General features: G+C 38.3%; 1 protein-coding gene across 1 annotated transcript in view; it reads left to right on the forward strand.

The window, feature by feature from the left end:
* The window catches only part of MSH3 (mutS homolog 3), a 3,764,176-nt gene that overhangs the window by 3,480,480 nt on the left and 264,103 nt on the right, over positions 1-19,593 (forward strand). The window contains exon 22 of the mRNA XM_044064237.1: positions 10,075-10,198. Coding sequence (XP_043920172.1) covers positions 10,075-10,198 — 124 coding nt within the window. The remainder of the gene's footprint in view (positions 1-10,074; positions 10,199-19,593) is intronic.

Raw genomic sequence — 19,593 nt, forward strand, 5'->3', positions numbered from 1 at the left:
TCTATATTAGAACATCGAAGTTTTAAAACTTCAAATGTTCTAATATCGCCCCTAAAACAGTGAACGCTGAAATTAGCGAAGCTGCAACACACCAAATTTTTTCCCTAGGGAAAGAATTTGGTTGGCCGTTTCTTTGGCTTCGCTATTTTCAACACTGTGGTGGAAAGTTACGGGTCGGGTTCAGGTGAGTGTGTGATTGTGTAGATGTTAGGATTAGGGCACGGGTTAGGTGAGTTAGGTTAGGGCGCAGGTGAGGTGAGTGTGCAATAGTGACAGACATTAGGATTAGGGCGTGGGTCAGGTAAGCATGCGATAGTGACGGACCTTAGGGTTAGGGTTTGGGTTAAGGTAAGTGGATCGATAGTAGTGTATGTACAGTTTAGTGTAGGGTAGATGTAAGATTTTAAGTGTGCGTGTGTGTGTGTGTGTATTGCTGTTTTTTTGGTGTGCTTGTGTTGTGTGTGTGTGTGTTTCTCGGAGCAGCAAATTTTTTCCAAGGGAAAAAATTTGCTGTTCCGGGTGTTCGAGATTTTAAGCTTTTGCTTAAAAGGGGTCGATGAATTAGTGTTCACTTTTCTAAGCATTCGCTAATTTAATATAGACCCTAAAACAGATATGTTAAAAATGTACAGCCTGATTTTTTCTTATGACCACACAGACATTCTGGTGGTTCTTACAAACAAAGGGTGACAATTCTTGAATTATTGTAACATTTTGTAGTAAAATTATTTGGGCAGTTTGAATAGACATTACATCAAGGATCAGCGCTGAGCCCTTTCTTGTTTGCAGTGGTGATGGACAGATTGACAGACGAGATCAGATAGGAGTCCCCATGGACTGTGATGTTTGCAGATGACATTGTGATATGTAGTGAGAGTAGGGAACAGGTTGAGGAGACCCTGGCGATGTGGGGATATGCTCTAGAGAGGAGAGGAATGAAGGTCAGAATATGTGTGTGTGAATGAGAGGGAGGATAGAGGAATGTTGAGGATGCAGAGAGTAGAGTTGGAAAGGTGGATGAGTTTAAACACTTGGATGAGTTTAAATACTTGGGATCAACATTTCAGAGTAATGGTGAGTGTGGAAGAAAGGTGAAGAAGAGAGTACAGGCAGGGTGGAATGGGTGGAGAAGAGTGTCAGGAGTGATATGTGACAGACAAGTACCAGTAAGAGTGAAAGGGAAGATCTACAAGAGGGTAGTGAGACCAGCTGTGTTGTATGGATTGGAGGCAGTGGCATTGACAAAAAGGCAGGAGTCAGTGCTGGATATGGCAGAGTTAAAGATGTTAAGATTTGCACTGGGTGTGATTAGGGTAGACAGGATTAGGAATAAGTATATTAGAGGGTCAGCCCAGGTTGGACGATTTGGAGACAAAGCCAGAGAAGCGAGATTGCATTGGTTTGGACATGTGGTGAGGAGGGATGCTAGGTATATTGGGAAAAGGATGCTAAGGATGAAGCTGCCAAGTAAGAGGAAAAGAGGAAGCCCTAAGATAAGGTTTATGGATGTGGTGAGAGAGGACATGCAGGTGGTTGGTGTGATAGAGAAAGATGCAGAGGACAGGAAGAAATGGAAACAGATGATCCGCTGTGGCAACCCCTAATGGGAACAACCGAAAGAAAAAGATGATATATGATGTACTTAAACTGAGTTTTTACAAATAATAGTAGTGGAACAGCTACATCAAGTCTAAAATTCTTAGGGCTTATAGCAACTGGATTTCATTCTGTAGTTGTAATTTTAACAAGTATTTGTCTCCTGACAATCATAAATACTAATTTCTGTTGTGAACTGAATCTGAGAAATGTGCTATCAGATTCAAATGGAAGAAAGCCTTCAATAGGTGTACTTTGAAATTAATGCCAAAATGTGGATTGTGCCTTTGTTAATTTACTTCCAGCTCATTTCACACACAAACTTTCCTCCTAGAGTAAACCACATCTGGATGGGTTGGTGGTCCATTTCTTTTGCTGTCCTTTCTTAATCACATTTTCACTAGGTGTACTTCCAGTCATATGGGTGTTTGCTCAAGTAAGAGAAAATGTCTTGTGTTTACACAGACAAGCACACACACACACACACACACACACACACACACACACGCACGTGCACACATTGTTTTTCAGCTTGGATGTTTGATATTTCTAGTGTGACACCTGTTGAGCCATGCATATTCACATGCACACTTCTATCCACTGGATTCAGCATGCATACTGCTTCTGTGCGTTATACTGCTTGCTAGCATATCAAACCTCCACAAGGTTTCAGTGTTGCAGCAAACTGGACTAGCCTCTCTTGACCAAAAGGCAAACTGACATAGTCTGCTCACTCCCATTTTTCCAGAGTGACTCTCCAGCCCCCAGATTGCTAATCAGGCCTGAGTTATATGGACCACATTCTTATCTTAAGCGTTCTTTCTGTGACCAGATGAAAGAAATTCTTCCAATCATAATGCATTTTATCTATCTTCACAAACACACACACACACACACACACACACACACACTCACTTCCTGTCCCTTACAATCCAAATCATTCAGCCGCGATTAAGTGACAGAACTGTTAAAATAGCTGGTATTCAGTTGTTTCTGTTACTTTCCAATTAACAAGAGACTAACCACTGTTACAGTAGGGAGTACTTATGTTATGTACATGGTCAAGCAAAGGCATGCATACATGCAGTCTCATCTGCACATACACACACACAGATCTATATTGCTGCCTACAGTAGTACAGATCATCATTCAGCTGTAAATATGGGGCTCTGTTGGAGAGTAATTTTTACACATGGACTTCCTCTCTACTAGAATAACCATTTCCTTACTAGGGAGAGGTGCCTTAAGTGTGATCAACCAAACACAATTCTGCTTGTAGTAAAGTACTTCTTTTTATTTCACTCAAACACACACGCACACTGCCTCTGACAGTCCATATCAGTTATTATTCAGCTGTACTCAATTGACAGTAATGGTCATTTGCTTTCATGCATATAGTGCCTTGTAGAAAAGTACTTTCTGAATAGGGATGCCTCATCTGTTTGAATGTGCACAGATGAAACAAATGTGCCCACAGTAATGTATTTGAGATAGACACACACACACACTTCAAAGTGGTGATAAATTAGCTTTGAAAAATAGACAGCTGCTTTCATGCACAGACTGTCTCCCTCCAGAATAATGACTGTCTGATGTATGCCTTTGACATTTGACTATGGTTGTCTGTTTACTGATGTTTCATCTTTTTTCAGTGTATATTCAGCTTGTTACACAGATGTATATACAAGCACTACTCCATAGACATGCTAACTTGCACTAGAAATATATATATATGTGTGTGTGCCCATGTGTGTGTGTGTGTGTGTGTATATATTATATACATGATATATGTATATATAGGTGGCATGTGTGTGTGTAAAATGATCTTGTCCATGTTTCATTTACTTTTTGGTAAGATTGCTCTGGGAAGCACTGGGCTTAGTCTTAGCCTATGAACCTGTATGAAGCGCATCCTGGGGAGCCAGTGGTAGTAACTCTGATCTGTAGCTGTACAATGGAAAGCTTGTTTAGGTATGTCAGGTGTTGGCTAATACTTGAGGTAGCAGTGTGTGAATTTACAGTATGATATTAAGGCTGTTCACTCCTTGTATATTATTTGCTGTTTGGGTGTCAATTTGAAGCATGTGCCGTCAGATATTATTGATGGCTGCAGTGTGAATCAAGAGACTATAGCCCTTGTTTGTCACATGTAATTTGGTTGCAGCAGTTGGTTACACAACCATTTTTCATAGTGGTTGCTAATGTTGAGTAGTTACCACTTTTGCTCTCAGGGACTAACTTTACAATTTAAAAATGATTCTTCTGTATTTCTGCTTTGTATAAATAGTACAATATTGTAAAACAAAACAATGTTTTATATGCTTACAAATATTAATGCCATTACTGATTTAACTAATTAACTAACTGCAATTAAATTAATATTACTGTTGGAAGTGATTTTAAGATTTTGTGGTGTGAATACATTACTTGGCCAGTAGCCATTAACATTTTTGCTAAGTGGTGTACACTTCCTATTTTTAAAAGAGTTTTCAATCTAGAAAGGGCAACACCCTGAGTCACAGCCATTAAATGGGTACTTCTAAACTCAATGCACTGACTTGTCAAAATCATAAATTATCTCTGAATTGTGACAGTGGTTGAGACATTTTTATTCCTAGAGTTAGTATGTCATTTGACTCAGCGAGTTTATTATGGGATAGTAGATGTTTGCTTTTGTGGCATGAATCTAATGGCATTGCTAGTTAGAAACACAAAACTTCTGTTATAACCTAAAATGTTTTTCTATAGCTGTTTTTATTTGCAAAACTGTAAAAACTGAAGCATTTTACTCTTATGTACTTTTGAAATGGATGACAAGAATAACTTAATCTTGTGTAAACTGATACTACCGTTGTTTTTTAGTAGTCTTTATAATATTTTAATGTGCAAGTTAATTATTTAGGAATCCATTATATAAACCAATTGCATTATACTCATAAAAAATAAGTTCAGAATTGGCAGCTTAGTAGTTTATTTAAAATCTGATTATATAGTTTCCTGTAGATAAAAGGCATTTGATTGGCATGAATGAAACTTGGCTTCTAAGTATAATCCCCTAAAAGATGTTTTAGTTGGATGTTTTCAGATATTTAACCAAATAATTAAACTGTTGTGCATTTACACTGGGTTTCTGGCATCCATGATTCTAGTACTTTATATTCCCTAGACAAGTTCAGACCCTTTTTCCCCTTTGGAATTTTGTGACTAAACTATGTCTGTCAGTTAGCACAGGGGAGTAAGACACTGAGTTATTAATGAGCTACTGCTTGTAGTCAAGTGTACTGGGTGTGATTCCTTTTACCTCTGTTTACCTGCTGTGTGACTCTGAGCAAGTCTCTTAACCAGACAGTTAATAATAAACTGAATAAAAAAATAACTGCTAGATGCTAGAAGTGCATCTGTATAGTCCCTAAGACCAGTGTCATTTACGTAATCTCCCAGCATGCCTTAATCTCCTTTGTGTTCTCCCAGCCCTAGTTTCTTGTCTTTTATGGTTTGCTTCAGAATCTTTCATACAAGTTTATTTTTAATTTTTCTTTCTTTTTTCCCTTTTGTGATTTTTTTTCTGCTCGTATGAATTATTTTTGAGGATGAATACAAGTCTTATATTGATTACCTTCCATTATAATTAATATCTAGTGGGAAAGATACACTTTATTTGTTGTAATACATAGTATTCTTTATAGGTCCTCATGGTTCTCTGAAGTTATTTAAATCTTTATGCAAAAAAAGTGGTTAATGAATTTGGAAGCTGCAAGCTAAATGCATAGCTCAGTTCACTTGCTTTTGCAACCTGTATCCTAGTCATAGTCTCCATTTTTGTTGCTAAACAGCTGAATGATTTCTAGTCGAACATAGTAGGGAAGGGTCTGCTGTGCAAAACAATCATGAAAAACAGAAGTACATTAATTGACATTAATTGCACGTTCTCATTATATGCCGATCTGCAGTGAGATAATTTCTTAACTTATTACAGCCAAGTGAAGCCTTCAGGTGTTTGTCCACTTACATCCTGCTGATGCCTCCAGGCGAGAAATATTGTTTGTTCATATTTGCATTAATAATTCTAAAAGCAAATACAAAGTATTAAAATATTTCATCTTAAAGCTTACACCATGGCAAACACAACTGTATTGACATTTGACTTCTGTAAAGTGCAGGCAAAGAAATATTAAGTGTTGCTCATATAACATTTATGTTGTCGTAAATTTCATATTTTTCTAAATATCTTGGCAGCAGAGTAGACAGGGCTCCTTAGATTAGTATGCTGCAAGAGCAAAATGTTGCTAACAGTTAGTGTGAAACTTGAGTGATTGCTGAGATATTGTAAGTTATTTACAAAATATTACAAACTCAGTAATTACTGTGTTTACTGTGACTTAAAACATCCAGTTTAAGACCCAGAACCTAATAATACCATTGTAATTGTGCTGAAGAGTTTGCCATTTACACTTCCTATTGTAACGCTTATGGTTCCAGAGATAAGAACATTTGTTTGAAATTTGAGGACATAATTTGATTCTATCAAAAAGCTTAGGCTCCACCTATTGGAAGTTAAATGTGCAAACTTCCAGAGCTATTAGAGGGAATGAATTAAATGACAGGGGGCTTTTTTTTTAACTCAAAATTTTTTTTATTAAATTATTTCAAAAGTATTAGAATTTCAGTTGTAAACATTTGTGCCATTTCAAACAGATAAATAAAATATATACATTATATACATAATGCCTGAGTTAGAAATATTAGATATAACCATTTGAGTCAGATATTATATATGTTATGAGTTGAGATGTTTTCTTCAATTTTCTTCTTTTAAATAGAGTCTGGGTTTGTTTCTAGTGTCTTAAAAAGAGTAAAGATCTTTCCCCAAGGACTGTTAGTCCATGGTTTAGGCAAAATTCTTAGTTCCTTTACCTTGACTTGCATTGTAGAAGTTTCTTTTAGTAATCCCAAGAATTCTTCAAATGATGGTTCTGAAGTGGATTTCCATTTCCTGTAAAACGCATTTTCTAGCAACTGCTAGAATAGTCCATCACAGATATACTTTTTTTTTATTCATTGTATATTCTTCATTAACATTCAACAAAATTAGCAATTTAGGTAAAACAAAAGAATTAGTAAATATGGCTTGGAGAAAAATACCAATATCTTCCCAATATTTTTTATGTTTACTACAATCATAAAAAATATGTATCCAGTCTGCTTTACAATTTTGCAGACATCTCCAACAAGTAACATTTTGTGAGGGATTTATTTTAGCTATTCTATTGGGTGTAAGAAAAGATCTGTGTAGAAATTTCCATGTGAAAATTCTCCAGTATTGAACGTTTAATGTTAGTTTTATAGAATAGAGTAGATCCATTTTACTCTCCAGAGATAAGTTTAATGAATGTCCTTTGATAATGAAATCCCAAAAGTTTTGGTTAATAGTAGTCTTATATTTCATTAATAATTTATACATTTTTGAAATTATATTCTTCTTATTATTATTATCGTAGATAACTTCATATAAATAACTTATAAATTTTGGTCTGGCTTTAAAAGGAGAGTTATTAATTAACCTATATAGATCTTGTGAGTGAAGTAAAATATCTTGTAAGACAAGCCAGTCTGAAGGTGAAAGATTATATGTATTTATTATTAGTTGACCATCCGATTACTCCTTGATTGTCTATACATTGTTCCCAACAAGAAAAATTTCTTGCTTCCCATAAGGAAAATATATTCCTATGAAATTTATTAGAAAAATTGTTAGTAGAACCAAAAGGAGTTATTAACTCTATCAAAATTTTTATGTCTGAATTATTTATAACAAGCTTTCTAAATGTGTTAAATATATTCATTATAAAGTCTAAGTTGGTTGGTCTTGTAATATTATATTGGATTCCTATAGATAAAATATGCCAGGGTTCATTAATTTGATTTTCTAGCATAAGATTATTTATTAAAGAGTTTTCTCTGGAGTAGATGATGGTGTGTAAGGTTTTCCAATTTGAAAAATAATTAGGATCAATCCAATTTAAAATTATTCTAATTATAGAGGCTTTTATATATGTCTCAATGTCTGGAAAATGTATTCCTCATTTTTCTCATGATCTGATATGATGTGTAAGAGCTATTCTATTTTTACTTGGATACCATAAAACTTTTAATAAAATTGTGTTTATTTCTTTTAAAATATGTTTATCTGGTATCATAGGAATGGCTTGTGCTATATATAACATTTTTGGTAAGAGAATCATTTTTATTAACTGAAGTCTATCTTCAAAGGTTAGATATATTTTATTCCATTTTAATATATATATATATATATATTTTAAATTATCTAAGATATTTTTGAAATTTATAGAAATAGTTTATTTTATATTATTACATAAGGTAATCCCCAAGTAAGCTATTGTAGAGACTTGTTTGCCCATTATATGATTCCCTTCTATTATTAAGTCCTTTTTTTGTTTAATAACATGAAGTTAGACTTTGACTTATTAAAATGGAGACCTGAAATCAAATAAAAATTGTCTACTTCCTTCTCTAATTCTTTTAGAGATTGTTTTGAAGTAGATAGTGTAAGCAATATGTCATCTGCAAATAACATAATCTTAGAGTTATATTTCCCATATACATCAAAGCCTGTTATTTTTGTATTAGACCAAATTGAAGAAGCAAATAGTTCAATGGCGTGAGTGAATAATATAGGGGACATAGGACAACTTTGTTTTGTTCCTTTTGTTATAGCTATAGATTCAGAAGTAAAAGGTCCTAATTTTACATATGCTAGATTATTTACATATATATTCTTTATTAATGAGACAAATGTAGGAGGAGAGTCATATAGAGTTAAAATGCTGAATAAATATTCCCAATTTAATGAATCAAAGGCTTTTTCTATGTCTAGAGTTATTAACAGGGCTTCCTGATCTTGTCTATTTAGATACTCTATACGTGTCAGTACTCTTTGAATATTGCCATAGGTATGTCTATTATAAATAAAGCCCATTTGATCTTCATCATGTGTATTAAAGATTTTTTAATTCTGTTCACTAAAATAGACATAAAGATTTTATAATCATTATTGAGTAATGAAATCAGTCTATAAGAATTACATTGTGTAGGATCCTTATTTTCTTTTATTATGGGTGTTATTAGTGAATACCTCCAAGAAGGTGGAATTATATTATTATATTGAACTTCTAGCAAGGTTTTGTGAAATAGTGAGGTTATGGATGGTGGAAACCTTTTATATAGTTCTATTATAATACCACCCATTCCAGGGACTTTATTATTTTTGCTTTCTTTAATATTATTTGTAACTTCTTTGTATGTAATTTGATTTTGTATATCCAATTTCATTTTTTCAGGTAATTTCATTATTTTGGTAAATTTCAAATCTAGATTTAGGTGATTATTAGTGTTTATGTCCGAATCATAATGCTTCATATAATGAAATTTGAATACATCAAGAATCTCACTTATATCAGAAACCTTTTTGTTATTTTTCCCTTCATGAATGATATTCGTAATGTTATTTAGTCTAGATTGTTTCTTTACCCTGGATGCTAAGTTATGCATGTATCTTGGTGATGTGGAGTAAGAACGTAAGTTTAATATTTCCAATGCTAGATTTGTTTTATGAGTAAGAATTTCATTATATTTTTTATTTAAATCCTCAATTGTTTTTTTGTTATCAGTGTTGTTTATTAGGTCCTTATTTTTTAGACTTATGATCTTCTTTTGTATATTGTCTAACTCTGATTCCCATTCTTTTCTTTTATTTCTATACCATGCAAGAATTTTGCCATATATATAGACTTTTAAAGTGTCCCAAATCATTATTATATTTAAATCTTCAGTATAATTCGTTTCTAAAAAAATTGTAATTCTGGATTTAGCCAGGGTTTAAATTCTTTTAATTTTGTAATATAGGCTGGTATTCTTGTTAAGAAATTTCGTTTTTTAAATTAAATACAGTATATCACAGAGAGAAGTCTCGATGTCTGAGATTTTTGTTTGTTGTTGCTGCAATAATTCTCTGAGAACATCAGTTTGTTTTTGACATTTTTCACTTAGATTTTTCAAGGTTGTCCTTGAAACCATCCATTTTCAAGGATAGTTCCTGTAGAGTGGAAGATATCAACTGAATCTCTTTGCTCAAGGGTGTTTCAGAGTGTGAATTATTTGAGTTGCTCATATCCACAAGTAATAGTATTCTCCAGGTTAGTTTGACAGGAAAATATTGAAGAAATGATACCAAAATTTATATCGAGTTAGTATAAAGGCTTATCATTAGTATTTGATTGTTTTTATTTGATAATATTAATTTTTTCCTGTTTTTTAAAGCTGATTTTGTGGAGCTCTGAAAAAATGCTGTTACCAGTTGGCCATCTAGGCTCCGCCCCCAATGGGCTTTTTTTTTTTTTTGAAGACACCTGTCAGTTTTTTTTTCAGTGTTGCAAATAATGTGCTTTTTCCTTTCTCCAGGTGAAATCGTTTACACTGTTTGTGACACATTATCCTTTGGTATGTGAACTGGAAAAGCTGTACCCCAATCAGATTGGCAACTACCACATGGCATTTCTCCTGACTGAAGGAACTGAAGGAGACGGTATGAACCTGATATGATTCGAGAACTCGAGAGATCTGGTTGTATACTGCTTGCATATAAAAGTTGCTAGTTAGTCAGAGGTTGATTATTATTATAATTTGCAATCTTACTTTTAATCCTTATTCAGATTAACTTTTTATTTCAAATGTAATTATTTTCTGTACCGCATTTGCTATAGATTGCTTGCTTGCTTTTAATTATTGTTACTGTCATTGTACACTTGCATCTGGGTCATGACTGTAAAGGGTCCATTTACCAGCTCACCTACTGGTTATCAAATTACAAAATAAAAATAAAAAATAAAATTTTCTTTTTTATTTCTACAGGGGAAATTAAGTTCTAGTAGTTATACAGCTAAGTGATCATGTTCTTGTATTGATGATACCCTAGCTTCTGTAGGCATTGTTTACATATAGTGAATGTTTTCCACAGGATAACTTTACTGCATGTTGCCTATTAGAAGCAATTTTATTTCCAAGATAAAACAAAAATAAACAGCTGTTTAGCTAGCATTACTTTAAAGAAAAGAATCAAAAAGTTTTAGTTAGAATTAGGTGATTCAGCTTTTTTCAGGCTATTGCTTAGTCGTAAATTAGTTGTGTTGATAAAACTGGTACATTGATTAGTGGCCTCACTATGACAACCACTATAAACAGTATTAACAATAGCCCCTAAACAGTATGATGCCTTGATTGAAATCACTGTTGTAATATTCCTGATTCCTGAATATGGGTTGTCAGCACTGACATCCAGCTGGACTACCAAAACTTTATTTTACGTAGGTTGTAGGTCTGATGCATGACCTCAGCTCATATGCATTAGGGTATATAGATGGATGTGCGAGTGTGGATCCAAAAGCTGGTATATAGACGGATGTGCGAGTGTGGATCCAAAGGCTATCTCACCGTGCATCCTTCAGACAGTTTGACGTTTGGTCATTGGTACCTTTGCTTTAATCACTTATCCAGATAAGTGCGCCTTTAGGGAACCCTTCCTTTTTACCTTACAATGTTTTGCTGAAATTTGTGATGTGGTAGGCAAATTCCATACAAGGACCTGCACACCAAGTATCTTTTTTGCCAAGTCCCAGAACACAATCACAAATCATGATCAGTCTGACAATCATTCATTCCAAAAACCCTTAGGTCAGTGATTTCTACTCTCAATACCCTACCGAAACCTAACATCTTAAACGCTTGGTCCAGTCCAGGATGGCTGACTCTGCATCCTTGGCTTCCCTCTGCCACCTAAGAAAAAGACTAGAGAGGCCTCAAACAGATCTGCAGTCCATTTCTGACTCTGATGCACCTGCTGAGGTTGCAGAACCTGCAGTACATCAGGCTGCTTCTCAGTTGCCCATTACCTGAGACCCCATCAAAGGCCAGTATGGATCCTGTAGCTTGCAGACTGCCACTACATCTGAGAAACTGCATCTCATCATTTCTGAAGGACTGTGTGGCTTCCCTCAAATTTTAGTTAGGGAAAAGATCCCAGGCTATCTAATAGAAGACAGACAGGATTCAGAACATCCGAATGTCGTGCCTAAAAAATGAAAAAACAGAAGACTAGGCTTGTGGCCTCTCCCTCAACATCTAGGGAAAAGAAGTGGATAGACTGCTCACAGGGGGTTGTTCAAAGCTGTTTTGTCTTTGAAAACTCCTTCCTTTGGGTCTCGCAACCACAGGCTACTACTCAAAAACCTACCCTGCTTTCATCTTCTTCTGATGAGGAACAGGACTGTGAAATTGACCATTTTCTGCACTATTCCTCTCAGCTGCATTCTTCATGGCAAATGTCTTCTAACTAAGATGACTACCTGTCACCCATTCCCCTGTAGAGGAAGCTTCTTTTGGGAGGATTGAACTGCACATGATAAAACACTTTGAATGACAATCCACACAGATCTCTGATTTTCAGAAGTGGGATTGTACCCTCTTGGAGATGGGTACCCCCCCCCCCAATCCTTTCCGTCGCTGAGGCTTTCCAGGTCACTTTTCATTCCACCACTTCTACACCTGATGCTCAACCACCAGCTCCTTAAGAGGCCAATGGGTTTTATAAGTTGTCTGATTACCTAAAATATCTATACAAGAACCCAGTGGCAGACAACCTGTATTATTTATTTTATTTTTTATTTGTATTTGTTTTCCAGGGTAGAATACTGATCTTCTTGGAACATTTTCATACTCAACCTCTGAGCAGTATTTGGTTAAGTGATTTGCTCAGTCACGCAGTTAGGTAATGGATGCTGTGGGAATCCAACTTTGCACCACTTGTCCACAGGAGACAGCTCATTAACAGCTCTTTAATCCTCAAACCAACTGCCAGACAGTATCTTTCTCTTCAGATAAGCCCCGTGAGCTTCTGTTCAGGGCATATGTCCTACCTACTAACAAAGATAGTAGGGCTATGGGTAGATGGGGAAAGACATTTTACTCCTTTGCTAACCTTGCCTTTAGGGCAATTAATTACAGGACACAAATAAATTATTTGATCTCTGTCCTTCATTCCTTAAACAACGTTATTCTGGACCTTGCTACAGCAGAGTCTAAGCATCGGATGCAGAGCTTGGTATTGCAGGCCACTCAAATTGCCAGGCACAGCATTACGTGCAGTTACAGTGTTGTAGATGCATCTTCTAGGTAGCTGCCACAGGATTTGGTATTCAAAGAAATGCATGGCTTCACAGTCAGCCTACACCTGAAGATTTCAAATCTACAATTCTAGACTCGCCCTTGGACAAAGGCGTTTTGTCCTCAGGCAGTCAGCCTGTTCAAAACTCTGACCAAGACCCAGGTAAGGCCATGAAACACAACGCACAAATCCTACTGTCCTTAGTTCCTAGACATCATAGGAAATACTCATCTAAATCTACCTTCTTCATTGGAAATTATCCTGGGACAGTTCAGAAACAATGGAAACCTCCTTAGGAAGCTGTACTCTGAAAAAAACCTGTAGGGAACCTTCTGCTCTCCCTGGCTAGGTTGAAAGCTATTAACACAGACAAGTTGGTCCTATTCATACTCTGGGACCCTTATGCTATGCCTCAGGAAAATATTCCGCCTCAGAAAGGCATGCTACAACCTCCTTAAATTCAAATATCCTTTCTGGCCCCCATTATTCAAGACCTCTTGAATCCAGGCACTATAGAGCAAGTCCCAAAGGACTTTATGGGAAAATAATTTTATTCCAGGATTTTTCTAGTTAGAAAAGAAGGGCAGGGATGTTCCATCCTGGACCTGTCTCTTAAACACTTATTTGAATTACCATCTCTCAAAATGTTTTCTGTGCACACACTTCTATTTTTCATCCTCTTCCAGGCTTTATTAGTGTCACTAGATCTGAAGGACACCTACTTATGCATACCCATTAGTCCTTCTTGCATGAGATTCCTTGGAGTTTTCTCTGGTCTTCACATTTTCAGTTTATTGCTGTGCCCTTTGGTCTTTCCACAGCTTTGAGAGTGTTTACAAAGTGTCTAGTTCCAGTAGTAGCTTTCTGTCTCACTCAGGGAATTCAGATTTCCTCTACCTAGATGACTTGCTAATCCAGGCTCTCTATCCAGAAATTTTTCTTCAGTGTCTGCTTTCATTTCATCTTCTGACAGGTCTGAGTTTTACTATCAACTACAAAAACATCACAGTTGGTCCCTACACAGGACCTGGTGTTTCTAGGCTGCAGACTGGGCACACAGAAAGTGCCTGCCTTCCTTCCCCTGGAGAAAGATCACAGTGTGTTCATTTATTTCCAAAAACTTTCCCCTAAGCTCATTGCATAGCAAGGGAGATGCTAAGGACTTTGGGATTCATGTCAACCACCATGTCTATGTTCCCCCTGGCCAGACTTCACATGAGGAAAGTCCAATGGTACCTGGAATCTGTGTGGCTCCCAGCACTGTCTCCAGGTCTTACCAACTGTGCAGGTTAGTACAGAAAGCATGGAACTTGGCAACCCAAATGAACATCAAGCTCACAGCCACATGTATCCCTTCTCAGGACATTGTGCTAGCAGACTCGCTAAGCCGCTGTCTGGAAAGCCCCCACAGACTGACTTTGAACAGAGAGGTTTTCCCCATGATCACCCTTCAGTGGGGCACTCAGATGGACCTCTTTGCATTATCAACCAGCCATCAGCTCCCCTGGTTCTACACCAGGGACCCTTGTCCCACAGCCTGGAGGACAGATGCCTTTTTTTTCCAATGGATAGGGAACTTCTTCAGTGCTCTTCCTCCTCTGCCTCTTATTCCAAAAATTCTTCTCAAGGCACAAAAGGAAGCACCCACACTCCTTTAATTGGCACCTTTTTGGCCATGGCAGCATTGGTATTCCTGTTAATTCATCTGACAAAGAGAAATTATAGGATAATTCCTCTTCAACTGGACCTGATAACTAAGCCAAAAAGATTTCTGCTACACCCAAATCTTTCATCTCTCAACCTGACCTATCAATGATAGGATTTTAATTCCTCAAAGGCACCTATTCTCTGAAGAGAATGTTCATGTCCTGCAAGAGGCCAGGAGATACACTACTAGAAAATCTTACACTGCTAAATGGAAAAGGTTTTCCTATTGGTTCTGCAACATAGTCATTCTTATCACAAATTCATGCTGTACTACAACATCTCTGCAAACTTCTTTGATCAAGTTTGGCATACTCGCGTATAAATGCTTAGCTGTCAAGTATCACTACTTGCCTTCCTCTTAGCCCTCCACTTATGGAGAGGGCAGAGGTCAAGCTTTTCCTCCGGCATCTTAATCCACCAAGGAAACCTGTGTCTCTCCCTTGTGATCTTAATATTGTGCTAGAAAATTTTACTCTGCCTCCGTTTGAACCAGCATCTTCTGTTTCTGTAAAATTCTGTACTTAGAAAACCATCCTCCTTTTGGCTGTCACCACTGCTAGGAGAGCTTCAGTGATACAAGCTATCGTGGCCATTCTGCCTTTTCTTATTTTTTCACAAGAAAGAGTGACTGTTGGACCTAATCCATCCTTCATGCTTAAGGTAGTGAACGAGCTGTCCCTCGATTAAGCTTTTCATTTTTTCACTTTCTGTCCAAATCCACAAAACAGTGGGGAAAAGAGCTTACATTCTCTAGACTTTCACTGGCAACTCAGATTTTGTCTGGGCAAAACTAAATCCTTCAGAAAGAGTGACCAGCTTTTTAATATCATTTATGAACCCTAAGCTGTCCCAGACAGTCTTCAAACTGTTGCAACTTGGATTTTTAAGGATACCTCTTTCTGCTACTTGCACTATGGTAAGACCTTGCCTTCCTGCCCTAAAGCACATTCCACTAGGGCATTGGCTTCCTCAGGGACATTTCATAGGTTCATAGGTAGGTACTAGGCTATCTGCCCAAAGGCATTTATAAGCCTAGACAGAATGTGTTGGCTTTCACCTCCCCGTTAGATTAGTTCCCTGTGCCTCTGTCCAGCAAAGCCATTGAAGTGATCCCTGGGGTAAACTTTCTGTTTCCCATCCACTCGTCAAGGTTTCTCTTGAAGAGGGTTAGCAAGGAGCTCTGCCTAATGTAGGTTGGAATCTTGTTCCAGAGCATGGAAAGTCTCTGGGACAGGAATCTATCCCTCCAGCACGTCCTGTTTATTGTTGTGGTGAGGTTTAGATCCATGCAGCATGTGGCTCAAGGGGATATGGTTTTCTTTAGGTGGAGCATGTCCATCAATTCTGGGTTGGACATGGCCTTGTTTGTCAGGCAGAGATCACCTCTGAGTAGGCGATATGCAACCGAGTACAGCTGGAGTTTCTTCAGTTGAGCTACATAGGGCATCTGCTTGAGGCCAGTGATCCTCTTGGTGAGGTACTTCTTTGGTCTTTCCAGTTGTTGCAGGTGTCTTGTAAGGTACATACCAAATGGGGCATTGTACTCTATGATGGATCTGATGAGTGATGCATAGAGGGGCCCAATTACCTCTTTCGATCTGGATGCAAACCCTTTTGTGATTAGGTGGGCCACATAGAAGGATTTTCTAACCACTTTGGCAGTGTGATTATCAAAGGAGAGGTTACTATCTACTTGGGTCCCCAGATCCCTTATTACATATTCCGTATGTAGGGGGCTACCAACTATGTGGAAGTTTGTGGGTACTTTGTTTTTTCCAAAGGGGATGACTATGCACTTTTTGGCATTTAGCTTGAGGCCATGGTTATGACACCAGGTATCTGTCTCAGTGAGACCCTTTTGGAGGATGTCTGTGTCAGCCAGAGAGTCAATTATAGCCCCTAGTTTGCAGTCGTCTGTGAACTTGGTCAGCCATAGTCCTCCTGTGCTTGCCTGTACCTCTGAGAAGTATATGCCGAACAGGAGGGGTTCCTGGACTGAGCCCTGGGTAACGCCACTTGTAACCGGTTTAGAGTCAGACCTAACTCCCACAACTCTTACCATGTAGGTTCTGTCCATGAGCCAGTTGGCAACTCATCTCGTGACGTAGGGGTTTATGTTTAGGCTGGTGAGCTTGTCTATAATACCTGAGTGGAGAATGGTGTTGAAGGCCTTTGCAAGGTCTAGGTAGGCTGTGTGGACCACCTTTCCCGCTTCTATAGCCTTGGTAATTGTCTCAAAGAAGTCCACCAGGTTTAGGAGGCATGATCTGCCCTTAACAAAGCCGAACTGGGTAGGTTCCAGTGTTTGGAGGTTTCCAATGTCTCTGTTAATGAGAGCCATGATGATACGCTCCATAGCTTTGCAGACCAAGCTAGTCAGGCTTATAGGGCAATAGTTCCCGGGGTCCGTTGTGGCTCCACCTTTGTGGAGTGGAATAACCTTTGCTGTGCACCACTCTGTGGGCATGTAGCATGTGGAGAGGCTGAGTTTAAACAGTATGTTTAGGTGAGGGTTTAGTTCATCTTTGAGCTCGTGTAGGACGCAGCCTGGGACACCATCCAGTCCCATTGATGGTGTGTTTTTGGCTTTGGAGAAGGCTGTTTTAACCTGAGTGTCTGCGATTTCAGAGGCACTACATTCTTCTGGTATAGTTATGGGCTTTTTGGGGGTGAGGGGGGGGTGAAGTTTGCACTGACCCTGTCTGCCAGGATGTTGGCTATATCGGTCAGCTCTCTGGAGCTTTAAACCAGGTTTCTGTTACTGCACATATATCGATTTTCTCTGTACTGAGGAGTGCCTCAAGTGCGTGAATTTTGAGGTTTAGACTTGTGGCATTGAGTAGCATTACCCTCAGTTTCTTGTTACTTATGCTATTTACGGTTGGGGTTTTTCTTTTGAGCCTTGCCTAAAAACGGCACTATGGGGGTGGCAAGAGCCTTGGCCAGTATTTGAAAGCCTAAGGGTGACAGGTGCAAGCCATCTCTAGTGAAGCAGCGTGGCTTGTCGAGCATGTCATTCCAGGCTGACAGACACTGGATCCCCTTTGAATGACACCAGAAGCTTAGCCAATTGTTGATATTGATAATATTTTTCTCTATACCGTGGTATCATTCTTGGTGAGAGCAGGATGGTACTCAGGGTCAGGGTCACACCGGCCTGGGCTACATGATCAGAGAGCTCCTCCATGTCTCTCTTCATGTAGTCCAGGGAGGTATGGCTCAGGTCATTCACACCAACATGGACAATGACAGAGTCATATTTGTAATTGTTCTGCAGTGACCTGAGTGCTTGTGTTATGTGGCGGATCCTGGCAACTGACAGCTAACAGTAACATATTCCTTGTTCAGCCTAGTGAGTTGGACGTCAGTGTGCCTGACTATAGAGTCACCTATCACTAGTGTGTTGGGTATGTTATTTTGCCTTAAGGGCTATGATTGTGTGGCACACTGGTTTTGTGAAGTATGTGTTTCATGGTTTGTGTTGGGGGTGGAGATTGCTTGGATGTCTGCTTTGGAGGTCTCTGTTGCTTCTGCAGTTTTTTTATTTAGAGCCTCCGAGTATGTTTTTGTGTATTTATGTGCGTTTTTTGCCGGTTCTGGTTTCATAGGTCTATGTGAGACTTGTGGTGTGATGCAAGTAATTCCCTTCTCCTCTTGACTGCCTGGTCCAGTCTTGGGTTGAGAGAGCTTAGCCTCCAGTTTGGCTGTATAATTGCATCTCTCACATGTATTAGTGTTTGGTGGAAGGAGGAGAGGGTTGTCTGTGTACATGAAGCAATTGTAACATTGCCTCAAAATACCCAGATTCACCAGTTGGACCAGAGAGTACACCTGAAACTGCCCTTTGGACATGCCTGGATAGGTACAGTGAACTGTTTTACTGATTGGCTGGTAAGGTCGAATAGAGAGCCTTGTCCTTCTCTGCAGTATAGGGGGGGGGGGTCAAGAGCTAAGGTTTATTACTGCTTGCTATGAGTTTTGAGCAAGTGCCGGTATGAGAAGTGATTGGTTTGAGTGCTTCAGTTGAAAGTTTGTCTAGTTCCAAGGGAAAAATGGAAGAGTAGACTTTGTTGAGCCGGAAATAGTTATACCCTAGTTAACCGGCACTGCCCGGCTCGCAAAACCACGCAAATGTGGGTTTTATAGCAGGGACATGAAAGAGATAGAAATTAGACCAAAATGGCCAAGAAACTACTAATTTCTGGGCTGAAACCACTCCTCCAGGGACAGATAGGCTGCTCAAAGCTCCCTCTCTCACTGTGAACAGAGAAACTTCCTTCTGTCCAAGTATGGTATGGGCAAACACAGAAACTTGTAACACAGCCCTGAACTCAGCACTAACCTGAAAACTGGACTATACTATCTTAGAAAGGTGGGAAAACAAGTATATTTTTTTGCTTTTTTCAGAAAATAAAGCAGATACCATCAAAAAAACACTTTAAATGCACAGAAATTGCCATCACACTTGAGTGTGTAGCCTACAACAGTTAAACCGGTAATTTAAACACAAAAACAACTTTGTTGAAGTGCAGGCAGTAAAATAAGTTCAATATGTAACTGAAATAAGCTTTTTAAATCACAGAAACTCTAGAAATTTGGCGTTTTAGGTGAAAGGAATAGATTCCAGGTCTATTTCAGAGACAGCCACTTAGTCTTCTTTGCGCACCTTTATGAAACACTATAAAATGTATGCTTTTTTCAGGTCCAGGGAAGCCTTCAGTCAGTCAGCTCTGTCCTGTCTGTTGGACAACTCTTCTCAGTAGCTAACCACCCCTTCTTTCCTCCTTCAGCTCTGAGAATCACCCATATATCAGTAATGCTGCAACATTAATTTCAGTCAAGACATAGTACAGATATCAAAGAATATACCATAACAGTAGATATCCAAGTGATCACTGTTGCAGTATTCCATACCCCCCTCCATCCACAGTTCTCTTTCTCACTTCAATCTTCATTTTCCTCTTGCTGTTAGCTTTAACCTCTGTTCTATTACATAGGAACAGTGGAGGTTTCTTACCTGTTCGAGCTACACCCTTCCTAGCTGACCAGTCTCC

This window comes from Protopterus annectens, chromosome 2.part2, assembly GCF_019279795.1.
Source record: "Protopterus annectens isolate FY-2018-M chromosome 2.part2, PAN1.0, whole genome shotgun sequence".
In the NCBI taxonomy this organism is placed as follows: Eukaryota; Metazoa; Chordata; order Ceratodontiformes; family Protopteridae; genus Protopterus; species Protopterus annectens.